The sequence below is a fragment of the Astyanax mexicanus genome, chromosome 6 (assembly GCF_023375975.1).
Source record: "Astyanax mexicanus isolate ESR-SI-001 chromosome 6, AstMex3_surface, whole genome shotgun sequence".
Lineage (NCBI taxonomy): Eukaryota > Metazoa > Chordata > Actinopteri > Characiformes > Acestrorhamphidae > Astyanax > Astyanax mexicanus.
Window position 1 is genome coordinate 49,043,230 of NC_064413.1, and position 17,110 is coordinate 49,060,339.

The window sequence follows — 17,110 nt, forward strand, 5'->3', positions numbered from 1 at the left end:
TTATTTATTTTGTCTTATTATATTAAATTTTCTATCGCCTCATATTGTCACAATTAACCATCCATACAGAGAGAATATAATACACAAACAATGTTTTTGAACTATTGTTGTCTTGCTTTTTTATTGATTTATACAATTATTGTTTTTTTTGTTTCTTTTTGTCGACTCATATGCCCAGACATGCGCTCCGGATTTCCACCAATCCCGGCACGGCACTGCTGTGACGTCAGGACACCTTAAAATGTTTTACAATAAAGTCTGATCTGTTATCACTTTAATTTAGAAATTATAATTTACCAATAAGTTTAAAAAAATACAATTAAATAACGTTTTAGTTTCTTTTTTTTATTTATTTCTTATTATTATTATTATTATTATTATTTTTATTTTTTTTTTTTTTTATCGCCTCATATGACCAGACACGCGCTCCGGATTTCCACCAATCCCGGCACGGCACTGCTGTGACGTCAGTGTTCCTCGTAGTTGGGCCGAGTGTACGGGAGTGCGCTACGGTCGAGTTTAATTCGGATTTAATTCGGGTTTAACTGTATCTACGGACCACTTACGTGGTCAGAGGCTGTACAGGGGCCGCTGTGTGCCAGGGGCCGCTGGTAGCGGTGTGCGGAGGGGCTGCGGCGGGTTTAGAGGCCGGTGGTCTGATGGCGTGTTCCGCGGAGCTGCGACTCTGATTGGTGGGATGTTTGCTCGGGCGGTGCTGAGGACGGCGGCCTGCGAGGGACACGCGCTGATAAATCCCACTCCCTCCTCTGTAAGGCCGTTTACACGCAGCCTGGCGCTCCTGTCATCCTTACTGCTGTCCAGGTAGGGTTATCTGCTGAGTAAAATACTGATTAAATAGCTGTGAGAGCAGAGCTAGCTTTTAAACACGCTCTTTTATTATAGTACACTGTTGTGTAGTGTAAATGCAGAGCTGTCACTGGTCTGGATCAGTCCTGTGTGTTATTTATAGTGTTATTTATAGTGCTGTTTATATAAGAAAGGATTTACAGTGTATTCAGTTCTGCTCAGCTTTCTAAGCTTCTCTTTTCTGTTTTGCAGAAACCACAGCTTTTCTGTGAAAATGCCGGAGATAGACACAGGTAAACTGGACCAGAAGCAGGTCCAGCTGCTGTCTGAGATGTGTATCCTGATAGATGAAGATGACAGGAAGACTGGAGCTGACACCAAGAAGAACTGCCACCTCAACTCCAACATAGACAAAGGTATATTAATAACTGAGCATTTAATCACTTAACAGGCCAGGATTTTTGTCAGTTGTCTGCCTGATGTTACACCACTAAATCTTGAGGATTTCTATTCAAGCGTTACATAAAAAGCTTTCATGATTGATAAGGAACATTACTAAAAAGCATAATTGTAATAGAAAATCTAAAAATATATAAAAAAAGTATGAATATAATCATAAAAATTGATATCAATATTTTCCTGAATACAAATCAAACAGTTCATGTCCTCCAAACCCTTAGTTTTGTTATGTTCCTGTAGTTTTTACATCTGTTTTCAAACATGCAGAATTTAGGTTGATTTCTGTTACTGATCTGGAATTATTAAGTGGAGTAGAGAGAAAACAGGCAGAATGTAATTATGTTATTTTACTGCAGAAAAAGGGTTTTGTATCACCTATAGCCTGTATAAAGGACAAGGCATTTTAAGTGGTTAATAAAGTGAGCTCTGTCTAGTAGGTCTGGGCAGTATAGCTAAATAAATAAAATATAACAAATATTCAATTCAGTTCAATTAAATTTTATTTATATAGCGCTTTTAACAACAAAAGTTGTCACAAAGCGGCTTTACAGAGAAAAACAGGTCCATGTCTCTCATGAGCAGCACCACATAGATGCCAATTATTGTGGTGACACAGTGGTAAGGGGAAAACTCCCTTAAATTAAGAGGAAGAAACCTTTGGAGAAACCAAGAACCCATCCCCCTCGGGTCGATCCGCTCAGTACTAACAAATATCCAACAAATAACAGAACAAAAACAACAGTACAGAGAGATAATGTGGAGCTATAGCTAATGTAACAGGTGCTAATTTATCAATGTGAAAGGGTGATGGGTACAAAATGGTACATAATTTAAAAGCTGTCTGGCCAATGGCAGGATGGTTCCCCCCTTACATGTAATTTTTGGTCCTCTCAAGGTTTCTTCCTCCTCCTGCAGCTCTGAGGGAGTTTTTCCTTGACTCTGTTGCTCACTAGGGGATCTGTGTTTTGTGTTGTTCGTTCAGTGTTTTGTCTGATTCTTTGTTAAATATCTCCATATAGCCAGAATTAAAATAAAATGAATGATACTGTGTATTTTTGCAAAAACCTTATAAAAAATCGGCATTCAGTATTAAATCAGTATTAGTGGAGCTTCCTTGTAAATTCTGCATGGAAGAATGAAATAAAAAGTATCCTCAATATTAAAGTATCCATATTGTAATCAGGAATCGACATCATTCCATGTACATTAATATAATCACTAATATTGAGCTTTGTGCTGTCTCTTATGTCAGGTCTTCTTCACAGAGCTTTCAGTGTTTTCCTGTTTAACAGCGAAGAGAAGTTGTTGTTACAGCAGAGATCTGATGCCAAGATTACTTTCCCAGGTTTGTCTGATTTGCAGCATACATATATTCATGTAGCTTTATATACATTCATATTTACAGGCTAAGCTTTAACATATGTCCATGTGTATTAATGTGTTTCTCACTGAAATGCTTTACAGGATGTTTTACTAATACGTGCTGCAGTCACCCCCTGTACACCCCGGAGGAGCTGGAGGAGGGGGCCGCTGCTGGAGTCAGGAAAGCTGCACAGAGGAGACTGCAGGCTGAGCTCGGCATTCCCATGAACCAGGTACTGCGGGAGAAGACCCATATTATCAGCTTAGGATCTCTTACTGGTCATGTGACCATCAATCCCTGCTCTACCACACCCCCACCATCACAACACCACGACAGACCCCTAACACAGAACTAATATCTACTGATTTAAGGAAGGAAAAATTAGAAAGCTATGAAAATAAATTATACAATATAAATACAATAAATACAGATATATAAAAGAGTAATATGCAATAACTATACAAAAAACACACATACAATCACTCAATGTTTGTGGATGCATTTAGCTAATTGCACCCATTTTAGGGCTGGACCCGAATATTCGGGTATTCGGATATTCGTTCGTTGAGTAGGTATTCGGTTTTTAATTTTGGTATTCGGATATTCGTTTTTTTTCTCCTTTCCAGAGTTCCACCTCAGTCTAACCACTTCTGTTCTCGCAGGTCCCGTCAGAATATCTTGCGCGCGGGACAGAACTGAACTGTTATTGGCTGGAGCGGGAGTTTAATCCAGACGATGCGGGAGCAAATTAATAAATAGTTAAGAAAACTGTAATAATTGTAAAAAAAAAAAAACCTAAAGAAAACTCTCAACGCGCAGGATGGACCGACACACACACGCACACACCGATGGTGCAGCGCTGCTGTTTTAATAAATATATAAGTAAATTTGAAGCATTAAATGTAGTTTATTTAATTTATATTAGGAACGTGGGGCGGGAGCGGCAGAAATGTGTATGTGGCGGGCGGGCGCGGGATTAAAAGAAGCAATTTTTTTGCGGAGCGGTAACGAGACAGAAACGCGGGAGCGTGGAAGAGTGGGTTTAAAAATCAGTCTCGCGCAGACCTCTATTATACATGATAAAAAAAAAAAAAACTGATTTATATAATAAAACGTAAGGGGTAATGTGGCAACAGTAGGGGCTAAATCGGTTACAAAAGCCTGGCCTACAAAAATGATGTCTGAACGAATTTCCTCTTATCTAATATAATTTAAAATGGTTTAAAAATATAAAATAATTTCTAAGCAAACGAAATATTTAATATTGAGCTTATAGCCCAAGTGCAAAAATACAAAATCAGTAATACGGCTATGCCCTGCACAATCCTTAAACCGAAATAGACCAAATACAATAACGTCATTAACAATGACTTTCCTCTACTCTAATATAATTTAACATGGTTTAAAAATATAAAATAATTTCTAAACAAACGAAATATTTAATATTGAGCTTATAGCCCAAGTGCAAAAATACAAAATCAGTAATATGCCCTGCACAATCCTTTAACCGAAATAGACCAAGTACAGTTTACAATGACTGTCCTCTAATATAATCAACAATGTTTAAGAATATAAAATACTTCCTGAACAAACGTTTTTTTTTGTTTGTTTTTTTAAGCAAATAGCCTAAGTGTGAAAACACAAACAGCAATTTACTGGGCTGGCTTGCGCAGCGGAGAAACCGTGCAGCAGCAGCCTCCTAGCCTGCTTACGCAGCGGATAAGCCGCGGTGTAGGGCAGCAGAAATTCCGGGATGAAAACACAAAGAAATCTGGGGTGAAAACACAAAGAAATCTGGGGTGAAAACACAAAAATCCGGGATAAAAACACCAAAAATCCGGGGTGAATATGTCTCGTCGGTCAGAGCAAATTGAACATTTTTCAGTGGATTAAAGGGGCCGTGATTTCCTTTTTTTTTTTTTTTTTTTTACCTCTTATTTTAAAAACGAATATTCGAATATTCGCTTCGAATCAGTGCCGAATATCCGGAGCTCAAAAAACGCTATTCGGGCCAGCCCTAACCCATTTTATGTTTATGTATTCATTATTATAGACTTTAGTAATCTAATTAAATCTTGACTAATTTTTTTTGTGTCACTGTGCAAGGGGCATACATGCAGATAGACTAAACATATATATTCACATTAGTGCACATTCTGCCACTGATTATTACATTTTTCAAGACACAAATAATACAGGTGCATCTAAAAAAAAAATAGATAATCATTAAAAAGTTAATTTATTTCAGTAATTCAGGTCAAAATGTGAAACTTAAATATTATATAGATGTATTACACACAGAGTGTGTTTCTTTTATTGTTGTTTTTGCATTGTGGGCAGTATGCTGCTGGAAAATGAAATCCGCATCTCCATAAAAGTTGTCAGCAGAGACAACAGATAACATGTCTCTCCCTAAAACCATCACTGATCATCAGATTTACATTTTATTTGTAAATCAAGGGATCAGAGTCTGGGGGAAGAGTGGAGAGACACACAGTCCAAACTGCTTGAGGTCTAGAGTGAAGTTTGCACCAATCAGTGATGGTTTGGAGAGACAGGTCATCTGCTGGTGTTGATCCACTGTGTTTTATCAAGTCTAAAGTCAGTGCAGTTTTTTCACACAAAATCTTACAGCACTTCATGCTTCTCTGTGCTGACAACTTTTATGGAGATGCGGATTTCATTTTCCAGCAGGCCTTGGCGTTCTGTCCACACTGCCAAAAGTACCAATTATATACTTACAGTATATAATATTCTAATTTTCTGAGACACTGACTTTTTTTTTATTGGCTGTAAGCCATAATCATCAACAATAAATAAAATATAATATATAATATATATGTATAATTTCAAATTTCAACTTAAATCACATTAGCATCAAATTCACACTCATGTTGCTATTCTCATTGTTCACTCTCTTGTGGTCTGCATCTACAGGTGCCTCCAGAGGAGATGACCTACCTGACTCGCATCCACTACAAGGCCCAGTCTGACGGGGTGTGGGGGGAGCACGAGATCGACTACATCCTGTTCCTGCAGAAAGACGTGGAGCTGCAGCCGGACCCCAACGAGGTGAAGAGCCACTGCTACGTCTCCAAAGAGGAGCTGAAGGAGCTGCTGGAGAAAGCCAAGAGGAAGGAGGTGCTGATCACGCCCTGGTTTAGCCTCATCGCAGACACCTTCCTCTTTAAGTGGTGGGACAACCTCCAGAACCTCAAACAGTTCATGGATCACGACCGAATCCACCGCATGTGATCCGGCGCTGCACCAGACTCTCACAGCAGCAGCCAGCTTCAACACAGTTCACCACTGCTGCAGAGCACAGAGCATCTGCAGAGCATGTGTTTATTAGCAAGAGCAGACTTTCAGAGAGAACTTCAAGTTTGTACAGGTTAAAGGTGTTCAGATAGGTAACTTTAAGACGTAGGCCTGTCACGATAATTACATTATCGATTTATAACGCAATATATGGACGTGACCTTAAATATTTTTGCTGATCCATTGTGTTTATTTAGCGAGGAGATCTCAGTTAAGGCAATTAAGCAGCCAGTAATTTTGACATTGTTTAAATGAAACCTAACAAAATGAAACATTTGTTTAAGTCTGAATACAGAATACAGTTTTTCACAGGTTTTCATTCAATTTACCACTTTTTTAAATTGAATATCCATGTATTGAATAGCTTTAAAGGAATCTTGACAGGAAAATCTTTACCCAAAATGATGTTTGTGCTATTTTCGGACAAATATTGTCAGTTGCCAAATATTTGGTTCATCCTCAGTTTATTTTTATATTTATTTCAAATATTTAAACATTTTTGAATTACAATTTTAGTATATATAATTTTTAAATGATTAAAACATCATTGCTTGTTAAAAGGGTGTAATTGCAAAAAAATATTATGTTATTATATTATCATTAAGAACCAGTGAAGCAAAATTATCTTAAAAAATATTTAAAAAATTATTTATTACAATTATTTCTTGGACAGCATATTTAAAAAAAAAAAAAAAAGATTATCGTGACGGGCCTAAAGGCATGCTTACTATGTTAACATAAGCTTGTTTCTCAACGATGTCACAAGTTAAAGCATCTTATTAAGTCTCAAACATTTTATTCTTTGATTAGAAAGGAAAGCTTGTGCACATCAATTGGCTGGATAAAAATCACAGAAAATACACCACCGGTGCACAAGTGCTGTGGTTCTCGTATCATATGTTTTAAAGCACTTCTGGATATAATTTCAGTCTTTTTAAAAACACTGTAATAATGTAAACAGTAGCTAATCCTCACCAGCAGCTGAATGCTAATGTCTTCAGTGCCTGTTTTCTGTTAGGAGACCCTGCATTTGAGAGTAATGTGTAGTGGACACCACTACTAGAGTTTACAGTGGAGATATTGTATATTCATGTAAAATAATTTGTAGATGAATAAAGCTATTAAATATCTGTGTTTTTGTATGATGTTCAATGCCGAATAGGGCTGCACAATGTGTTGTTTTATTATTCATCATCACATAGTGTGTATGCACAGTAGTCATATTGCAGGATGTGCAGTGTCATATGATTATTAAATGAATTCAATGAAACTCATCAGGTTTTTTGCTGCTGGATGCACAAGGAACATGAAAAAACTACCAGATGTAGTTCTGCCTATTCAATGTATTTTAGTTTTTGAGTACACAAAGTTATAGTCATTAATTAATGTCATGGCATGTTTGATGATTGACTTCTATAAAAAATTAGTGGAGAATTCATGTATTTTTATCCTGTAATACAGTACCAGTCAAAGGTTTGTACACGCCTTCTCGTTGTAAATGAATATTGAAGTCATCCAGACTATAAAGGATCACATAAGGAATCATGTAGTAACTTAAAAGTGTTAAACAACCAAAATACTCTGATGAACTTATCCTGTGCTACAGAGGGAACATTTTCTCTTTTTTTCCTTGGGCGGTCCTGATGAGAGCCAGTTTCATCATAACATTTCTGGTTGTCTTTGGGACTGCATTTGAGGATACTTTCAAAGTTCTTGAAATTCAGCTCTGGAAAACTATGGACAGCATTTATCCCAATTTCCAAATAAAATATTGTCATTTAGAGCATTTATTTGCAGAAAATGAGAAATGGCTAAAATAACAAAGAAGATGCAGAGCTTTCAGAGCTCAAATAATGCAAAGACAACAAGTTCATATTCATTAAATTGTAAGGGTTCAGAAATCAATATTTGGTGGAATAACCCTGGTCTTTACAGTTTTTATGTGTCTTGGCATTTTCCCCTCCACCAGTCTTACACACTGCTTTTGGATAACTTTATGCCTGCACTCCTGGTACAAACATTCAAGCAGTTCAGTTTGGTTTGATGGCTTGTGATCATCCATAATCCTCCTGATTATATTCCAGAGCTTTTTAATTTGAGAAATCTAAAATGTATGTTTTACTTCATAGTTTCCATGACTTTAGTATTAATCTAAATGTGTTACTGTATGTATCAGTGCAGAAAATATCTCAATGTATTTTTTTTCCCCCAATATAGTGCCGTCCTAATGCAGAATGTCATTTAAATTACACAATTACACATCAGTTCCAGACTGCTCAGCATGAAATCTGATGCTTTTGTGGAGACTGAAATTCACTCTATGAACCAGCAGAGAGCAGCACATACTAAAATGTTGATTCTTATTCAGTGATGCAACCCAGGGCACACTGAACATTTTCTCATATCCTTTTCCCCCTGAGGTCCACTTATGATGTATGAGAAGCTGATATGAGCTACTTTGAAGAACAAAGTCTGGTTTCAGATTTCTCCTGGACGCTCTCAACCCACACATGAATTTTGCTCACTTGATTAAGTACTACTTAACCAGGCGAAGACCAGCTTTTGTTGGTAGCTGGTTTTAAATGGTATAGTTGAAATATTTAAATATTAATCATACATGCAAAAAAAGACCACTTAAAAATGATGAGTTTTTTTTTATCTATGAAAACCTCTGGAATATAATCAAGAGGAAGATGGATGATCACAAGCCATCAAACCACCAAGCTGAACTGCTTGAATTTTTGCACCAGGAGTAAAGGTTTAAATTTATCCAAAAGCAGTGTGTAAGACTGGTGGAGGAGAACATGATGCCAAGATGCATGAAAACTGTGATTAAAACCAGGGTTATTCCACCAAATATTGATTTTCTGAACTCTTAAATCTTTATGAATATTAATTTATTTTATTTGCATTATTTGAGGTCTGAGAGCTTTTAGCCATTTCTAATTTTCTGCAAAGAAATGCTCTAAATTACAATATGTTTACTTGGAATTTGGAATAAATGTTGTATAGAATAATACAATGTTCATTTTACTTAAACATATACCTATAAATACCAAAATCAGAAAAAAAACTGATTCAGAAACTGAAGTTTTTTTTTTTTGTCTGAAAACCCAAAAATCAGTGTCTTAGACAATTTGAATATTATATAATATAAGTCATGTCATCTGCTGGTGTTGGCCCACTGTGTTTTATTATCAAGTCCAAAGTCAGTGCAGTTTTGTTTTCCCACAAAATCTTACAGCACTTCATGCTCACCTCTGCTACTGACAACTTTTATGGAGATGCTAATTTTATTTTCCAGCAGGATTTGGCACACTAAGTACTAAGTGCCAACAGTACCAATTGGTCCTACAGTATGTAATATTCACATTTTCTGAGTTACTGATTTCTGTTTTTTTTTTTTTTTATTATTGACTTTAAGCCATAATTCATCAACAATAAAATAAATACTTAAACTCTTAAAATAGATCAGTCTGTGTGTAATGCATCTATATAATACAGTATATGAGTTTCACATTTTGAAAGGAATTACTGAAATAAAGTAACTTTTCAATGACATTCTAATTTTTTGAAATGCACTAGTTTATTGCTTTAAATATGCAGAATTATTCTGCCAAATCTGGTATTACTGGGCATCTCTAGTAATTAAGCATGCCAAGCTTTTTCCAACTATGCACACACCTCAGTAAACTGTATGTACACTCTCTCTTTATCGTTATCTATCTTTAGCAAAGCCGGAAATAGAGGAGCATATGTCTGTGTGAGAGAAAAGAAAGCTGGCAGCCGGCTCTGTGAGAGGCTGATTGATTGAAGAAGCTGCTGATTGTATAGACTGTCCAGGACTCAATGGAGAGACTCCACAGAGAAGTCTCTCAGGGGGGCACTGATTTGGAGAGTGGTCTCTAAGCAGCAGAGGCATCTATATGGTCGTCTATATGGGGCATTACTGGGTGGTGTGATTCCACGTCAGTGATCAGATCGCTCCACTGGAACCCAGTCAGAAGCAATGTACTCAAACCACAACACACTGACCACTGGACCCTTTCTCCAGTTCCACTTTAGAAACCTGGCTATTTTCCAACCCGACCAGCTGAACAGGATGTTGCCGACCACTCGATTTCCATGTGACCACAGTTCTCCAACGGCTCACCCAAGTTTAAAGCCGAGCGTCTCTGAGGAAAGCCCACAGCTGCTGCAGAGGACCACTCTGCTTCAATTATTCACACAGATGTGCTGAGGAGCATCTGCATGGGGGGATGGGCTGGACCAGGCCAGTGAAGAAACGAAGAAATGAAGAGATGAGGAGTCAAGTCTGTAGAGCAACCGCCAGGGGGCATGCCACGGTCAGAGATGGCATGCTAGCCCACATGAATGCAGCAGAGGGAAACAAAAGGGGGATTAGGCGGTCCTCATGCTCACTGCCTTACACATGTGATGCTACATTACATCCAGTGTTCCCCCACCAGGCACCATCTCTTCTTACAGAAAAATGCAGCAGCTCTGCTGCAGAGAGCAGCTCTTAAACTGCACTGTGTTTACTTACTGCACACATATACACATTTGTAGATACCAAATATATTTAATAAAAATATAAATGTATATACTGTATATATACAAAAATGTAAAACTCACAAATTATATAGATGTATTACACACAGAGTGATCTATTTTAAATGTTTATTTCTTTTATTGTTGATGATTATGGCTTACAGACAATAAAACAACCCAGAGACCAACTGGTACTTTAGGCAGTGTGGGCAGTGTGCCAAGACCTGCTGGAAAATGAAATCCGCATCTCCATAAAAGTATGAAAGTGCTGTAAGATTTTGCGGGAAAACAAAACTGCACTGACTTTCGACTTGATAATAAAACACAGTGGATCAACACCAGCAGATGACATGTTTCTTCAAACCATCACTGACCATCAGTAAATTTTGCATTTCATTTGTAAATCAAGGAATCAGAGTCTGGAGGAAGAGTGGAGAGACACACAGTCCAAGCTGCTCGAGGTCTAGTGTGAAGTTTCCACCAATCAGGGATTGTTTAAAGAGACATGTCATCTGCTGGTGTTGATCCACTGTGTTTTATTATCAAGTCCAAAGTCAGTGCAGTGTTTTCCCACAAAATCTTACAGCACTTCATGCTGACAACTTTAATAATGATGCATATTTTATTTTCCAGCAGGACTTGACATACTGCCCATAATATTCTAGTTTTCTTAGACATTTTGATTTTGAGGGTTTGGCTGTAAGCCATAATCATCAACAATTAAAGAAATAAACACTTAAAATAGATCACTCTGTGTTTAATACATCTATATAACATATGAGTTTCACATTTTGAACTGAATTACTGAAATAAAGTAACATTTTTTAATGATATTCGATTTGTTTTAGATGCACTAATGTATATGGGCAATATTTGTTGAGCTACACATATAGAAGTAGTGTCTAATCCATGTTTAATCCTGGTGTAACACAACATGTCCCAAGTCCCAAGCAGTTTGGATTTTCTCACAGAGTTCCTGCAGATTTTGCAGTAGGGCAGTGGGAGTGTTTATAGTTTGACCCATAGACTGTATATAGCTGGACAGAGCATCGTCTCTCAAAAGTGAAGCCACCACAGGTCGGGCGCCCCCTGCTGTTCGGTTTCAGAAAGCTGTGTAACTCGCCCCATCCCCATAGGTTTCAATGGCAAAACAGACAACTTTCAATCACGTTTTGTTCTAATATACTGTAATTCTACCTTCTTTATTTAAAACAGCTAGTGTAACCTCTGCTTATACTGTCAATTTTTTATATCCCCACAGAATCCATTTTTTAAAACGTTATTCAGCTCTATTCAAAAAGATGTGGTTATTGTAAAAGGCTCTGCAGAGGCTCTGCAGCCTGTGACAGCGAGGCAGCCCTCAGGGGCGGGGTTATGTAAATGAGTAGGCTGTCTCTCCACAGTCTTTCTCCCTCCTCTGGTCTCTACTGCGCAGACTCGGGTTTCAGGATCGCCAACATGGCGGAAGATATTGGCTTCATTTTCACTGAATGAATGGGAACGCCGACACGGCGCCCATCTTTTTTTACAGTCTCTGGTTTGACCAATAGCATCCCACAAATTTTCAATCAGGGATAGGTCTGGTGATGCAACTGGCCATGGCATGGGCTAATATCTGTTTCAAGACAAGCTCCTGAGGCAGCAGCAAAATGTAGACGAGCATTGTCCTGCTGGAATAGTGCACCAGAGTGTGCATTTAGAACACACACACATGAATGGAAGATGATCCACTACCATTTAGAGTCACTCCATGATAGTGTGGAACGACTACCCAGCAATTTCCACTCCTGTCGATTCATTCCTTCTGGGTGCAACTATTATTGTGATAATACATAATGCCTAAAAGATCGAAAACCTTATGAAAATGAAAAAAAAAAAAGAAAAAGAATTATTTTAGAAATGAGTCAATACACTGCAATATGCTAAATATTTTTGTGTCACAAACCTTTCACAGCTCATATCTTCACACCTCAAAAGCTGTAACACACCTCAAACCAGAACACAGCTGCTTTCCATCTGAATGAGCTTCCTAATATAAACAGTATGATGATCCATCGAGAGGAAGCAGAGATGCTCCACCATGAGACGAGACAATGTGGGTGCAGAAAATATAAAAATGAGTCAATAATGCCTCAGGATAAAGCTTCAGAGATGCTCATAAATAGGATGGTTGCATCCTGTGTGTGTGTGTGTGTGTGTGTTGTATTACACACGTAGCATTTCTCATATAAGCCTGAGGCTACTAGGCCTTTGGTACAGTATGCTGCCCTTACAGCCCTTACACATGCTCCACATGATATAAATGCAGCTTCCAGCAGTGATTATACTGTGCATTCAGTCATTCTCAATTTTTAAATTATAAGTAGTAATTTTATGAGTAGCTCTCTAAATTCCCTTTATAACAATATTTATTGTCTTGTCATAAACCACACAAGCACACTGTCTCCTCTGATTGGTCAGAGCTGTCTGGTGCAGGAGCAAGAAAGTAAATATATTGAGAAGTTTCTATGTTCCAGCACGCATATCTGTGCAGTGTGAAGCTGCTTTAACACAGAACACTGAAAATTTGCTGCTGTCCTTTCAAACACAGTGTTTTTAATGGGACGCGCAGCGCAGATGTAAGTAGTTAATCCTGCACAATAATGCATGTGTAAACAGCATGGAGCAGCAGCAGAGACAGCGTTTATTCATAGCTGTGGTAATTAGCGTTATCTGGATAATATATCAGATTAATTTGCGCCTTATCAGCAGTTTAGCTCAAATAAAAAGGAGTATATTTGATAGCTGGGTCAAATCGAGACCAGATCATGTGAAGTGGTCTCTTACTTTTTTCCAGAGCTGTAAATGATGAGTTGAACCCACATAAACAAACCACAAGTGGTTGGAAACAAGCAATTGCTCATTTAAAAATATATCTTATATTCAAGTCTTTCAAGTTTCAAGTACATTTTAAAGACTTGGTACCAGGTTTCTGTTCAGTGCTTTGCCATCAGCTGTCGGCGCTCAGAGGCAGCACAATTGGCCCTGCTCCCTCCGGGTGGGTAGATGGCGCTCTCTCCCCACATCACTCCTAGGGTGATGTCCGCAGCACAGGGCATCTGTGAGCTGATGTATCAGAACCGAGTGGCTGCGCTTTCCTCCGAGTGCGCTGTGATGCTGCTCGGCAATACTGCATCAGCAGCAGCTCCAAAAGAAGCGTTGTCTGGCTTCACATGTATCGGAGGAAGCATGTGTTAGTCTTCACCCTCCTGGTGTGGGTTGGGGCAGCACTAGTGATAGGGGGAGTTTCAATGAGTGGGTTAATGGCCATGGGGTAATTGGCCATGTAAATTGGAAAAAAATGGCAAAAATTGGAAATGAAATTATTTGAAGAACAAAAAAGGGAGATTTTTATGCTTGTTAATAATTTCTCTGCCTTTTGCCTAGCTCCATTTTGGATTGCTTTACTTGCTTTTTGATCTTGTTCCTGTTTTGCTTTATGGTTTACGCTATAGCTCTCTCCATGTCTATTTTGGCTGCTCTTGTTTAGTTTTCCATTGTGATGTGTGCTTCCCATTGTACTGAATATCTGCTTGTTATTAAACCCTTTGTTCATTTTTGTTTACCTCTGCAAGCATCTTGATCTGTATTTCGCCTTTGACAACAATAGGATGAGGAATTGTTCAATATTGATTAGGTTATTTTTTTTTTATCTGAAGTATGTCACAGGCATACATATACAAGATTTAGCCTCTGTTGATATTTATACACAGTAGACTCGAGTTCTTTAACAAATTTCACCAAGCATCAATCTAAAGCACCCTTTTTTCACCCCCATCATCCTGCTCTGCCTGATTATTATGTGCCAGTGCACTAGGAGAGAACGGTAGTCATTAAACATATCCACGCTCTGTAAAGAAAACACACGCACACACACACACACTCACGCTCTCTCTTCATGTGTGTGCCAAGTGTGTAGGGCTATTTTTAGCGCTCTGCTACAGCACGGGTTCACGTGTGAGAGTAGTTGTGCTCGTTGATTGTGGGGGAGAGAGTATTTATCCGTGGATGTGCCTTACTTATCCGTGTTTGTCTGTTTAGTTGTTCTCTAGTGGTGCATTGCTCACGCTCATAGGCCGAGATCTGGTCCTGCCCATTGCCTGCCCACTTTTCATAATCACTGGTGATGTTTTTGTGTAATGGCTGCTTTAGATTTGTATATGTTGCTTGTATGTCACACATATCTTCTGATATTGCTGGACACATCTTCACACATGTTCCTGGACACTGCGAAAAATGCATTGGCAAAAAAATAGACAAAATATATGAAATCTGAGACAAACAGCTCTAAAAAAAAATAAGAGACCACTTAAAATAAATTTTACCAAATTGAAAACCTCTGGAATATAATCAAGAGGAAGATGGATGATCACAAGCCATCAAACCAAACTGAACTGCTTGACTTTTTGCACCAGGAGTGGCATAAAGTTATCCAAAAGCAGTGTGTAAGACTGGTGGAGAAGAACATGCCAATAGGCATAAAAACTGTGATTAAAAACCAGGGTTGTTCCACCAAATATTGATTTCGGAACTCTTAAAACTTTATGAATATCAACTTGTTTTCTTTGCATTAGTTGAGGTCTGTAGTTTTGGTAAGGAAATCAGATCTGGGCCATTTTACCTGCTGTTTGAATGTAGCCTTCAGGTCTTGGAGGTGGTAATGGCAATGGTTTGTATAAAGCAGCAGGTTTTCTTTGCCTGTTGGACTTTATTACTGATGGATTCTGCGATGGTCTTTAAAACCTGGTCATGCTTCCATCTGTACCACCCTTCTTCAGTGCCTTTGAGCAAACTGAGCTGGCTGACGCCTTCAACTTGCCCTATATATGTAGCTTTGATGGACTGGAAAGCATGTCGCACACAGCCTACACTGCTGCCCCTGTTTCCTTCTGAAAAACTAGGTGTTGTTTCACCTTCACGTTGGTGTGGGATGGTGCAAATACTTGTGTTTTTTACATGTAGCATTCCTTATGATTATTATACACTATATTGCCAAAAGTATTCACTCACCCAACCAAATAATTAAACTCAGGTTGCAATCATTTCTATGGCCACAGGTGTATAAAACCAAGCTCCTAGTCATGTAGACTGTTTCTGCAAACATAGTAAAAGAACGGGTCACTTTGAGGAACGCTCACTACTAAATATTCCACAGCCAACTGTCAGTGATTCTGCAGACCTTGGTTGTAACGAGTGGTTATTTGAGTATCTGTTGCCGTTCTATCAGCTTGAACCAGTCTGGCCATTCTCCTCTGACCTCTGGCATAAACAAGGCATTTATTCTGCTCACTGTATCCGCTCAGTGGAATTTTTTTCTTTTTCGGATCATTCTCTGTAAACCCTAGAGACGGTTGAGGGTGAAAATCCCAGTAGATCCGCAGTTTCTGAAATACTCAGACCAGCCCGTCTGGCACCAACAACCATGCCACGTTCAAAGTACCTTAAATCACCTTTCTTGCAGCAGATCGTCTTGGCCACGTCTGCATGTCTAAATGTTGCCATGTGATTGGCTAATTTGACATTTTCAGACCTCTAAAGATGTTCTGTGGTATCTGGCACCAAGACGTTTGTCACGTCCTGGCCTTGTCTCATGTCTCTCTGTGTTTTCCCCACGTGACCTGTACTCCTCTGTGTCTCCTATCTCAGTAGTTTTCCACCATGTGTCTCATTTGTAGCTCCGCCCCTTTCCCAGGTGTTTCCAATTCTAATGTGTTTCCTGTTTGTTAAATAGATCCCCTGTGCCACTTGTCCTCCGTCGGTCTTTGCACCTTCCCCTGTTGTTTCGTCTCTCTGTACTTCATAGTTTATCTCAGTGTTTCATAGCCTCTGTTCTTCACGTCTTAGTTTCTGTGTTTATCTCTTGTTCATGTTTCTAGTTTCTTATTTATTTCCATCTTCCTTGGCTCCTTGTAGATACCCCTGCTTTGTGTTTATTAGTTTATTCCCTTGTATATATTTCCCTAGCCCTGTTAGTTTATTTCTAGTATATCTTGTTTGTTTAGGTTTGTTATTTTGTTTCACTGTTTATTTTGGCTATTGGTTTATTATCTTTGTTACGCGTTTTCTTGTTTCTTTGTTTATTTGTTATTTATTTAATAAATTATTTATTTTTCCCTTACCTGCACTTGCATCCGCCTCCTCGTCTCCCTGCCTGGGTCATCCTGACAACGTTAACCAGCGGATCATGAAAGTCATGTAAGGTACAGAGGTACAGCCTTCACAGAGCAACCCTGACAGTTCTTTTTTCCCCCCAAAATAACTCTGGTTCTTGAACCAGTTTCGTTCAGGATTATAGGAACTGTGGTGATTTTAAGCGAACCTTCCAAACTAACCTGTTCCAAATAAAACTGGTGAAAACAAGGGCTTTGTTTTCACCAGTTTTATTTGGAACCGTCTTGGCCACGTCTACATGCCTAAATGCATTGAGTTGCTGCCATGTGATTGGCTGATTTGACATTTGCGTTACTGAGCAGTTGGACAGGTGTACCTAATAAAGTGGACGATGAGTGTATAAATTTACAGGTATGGTCAATACCAATATACCCAATGCTGTATAGAAGCTTAACAAGTCGT

The 17,110-nt window shown here is 38.6% G+C and overlaps 1 protein-coding gene across 1 annotated transcript; it reads left to right on the top strand.

Moving 5' to 3' along the window:
- Nucleotides 1-462: 462 nt before the first annotated feature.
- On the top strand, nt 463-7,077 carry idi1 (isopentenyl-diphosphate delta isomerase 1). The gene is made up of 5 exons (XM_007238611.4): nt 463-822; nt 1,060-1,223; nt 2,519-2,611; nt 2,731-2,861; nt 5,567-7,077. Exons 1-5 carry the CDS (start codon nt 698-700, stop codon nt 5,882-5,884), a joined length of 831 nt encoding a protein of 276 aa, XP_007238673.3. The 5' UTR covers nt 463-697; the 3' UTR covers nt 5,885-7,077.
- The last annotated feature ends 10,033 nt before the right edge of the window (nt 7,078-17,110 follow it).

Coding starts and splice junctions, on each gene's coding strand:
- idi1 (XM_007238611.4), top strand. CDS start 698: ATGTTTGCTCGGGCGGTGCTGAGGACGGCGGCCTGCGAGGGACACGCG. Junction 2,612..2,730: donor TGCCAAGATTACTTTCCCAG/GTTTGTCTGATT, acceptor AATGCTTTACAG/GATGTTTTACTAATACGTGC. Junction 2,862..5,566: donor TCGGCATTCCCATGAACCAG/GTACTGCGGGAG, acceptor CTGCATCTACAG/GTGCCTCCAGAGGAGATGAC.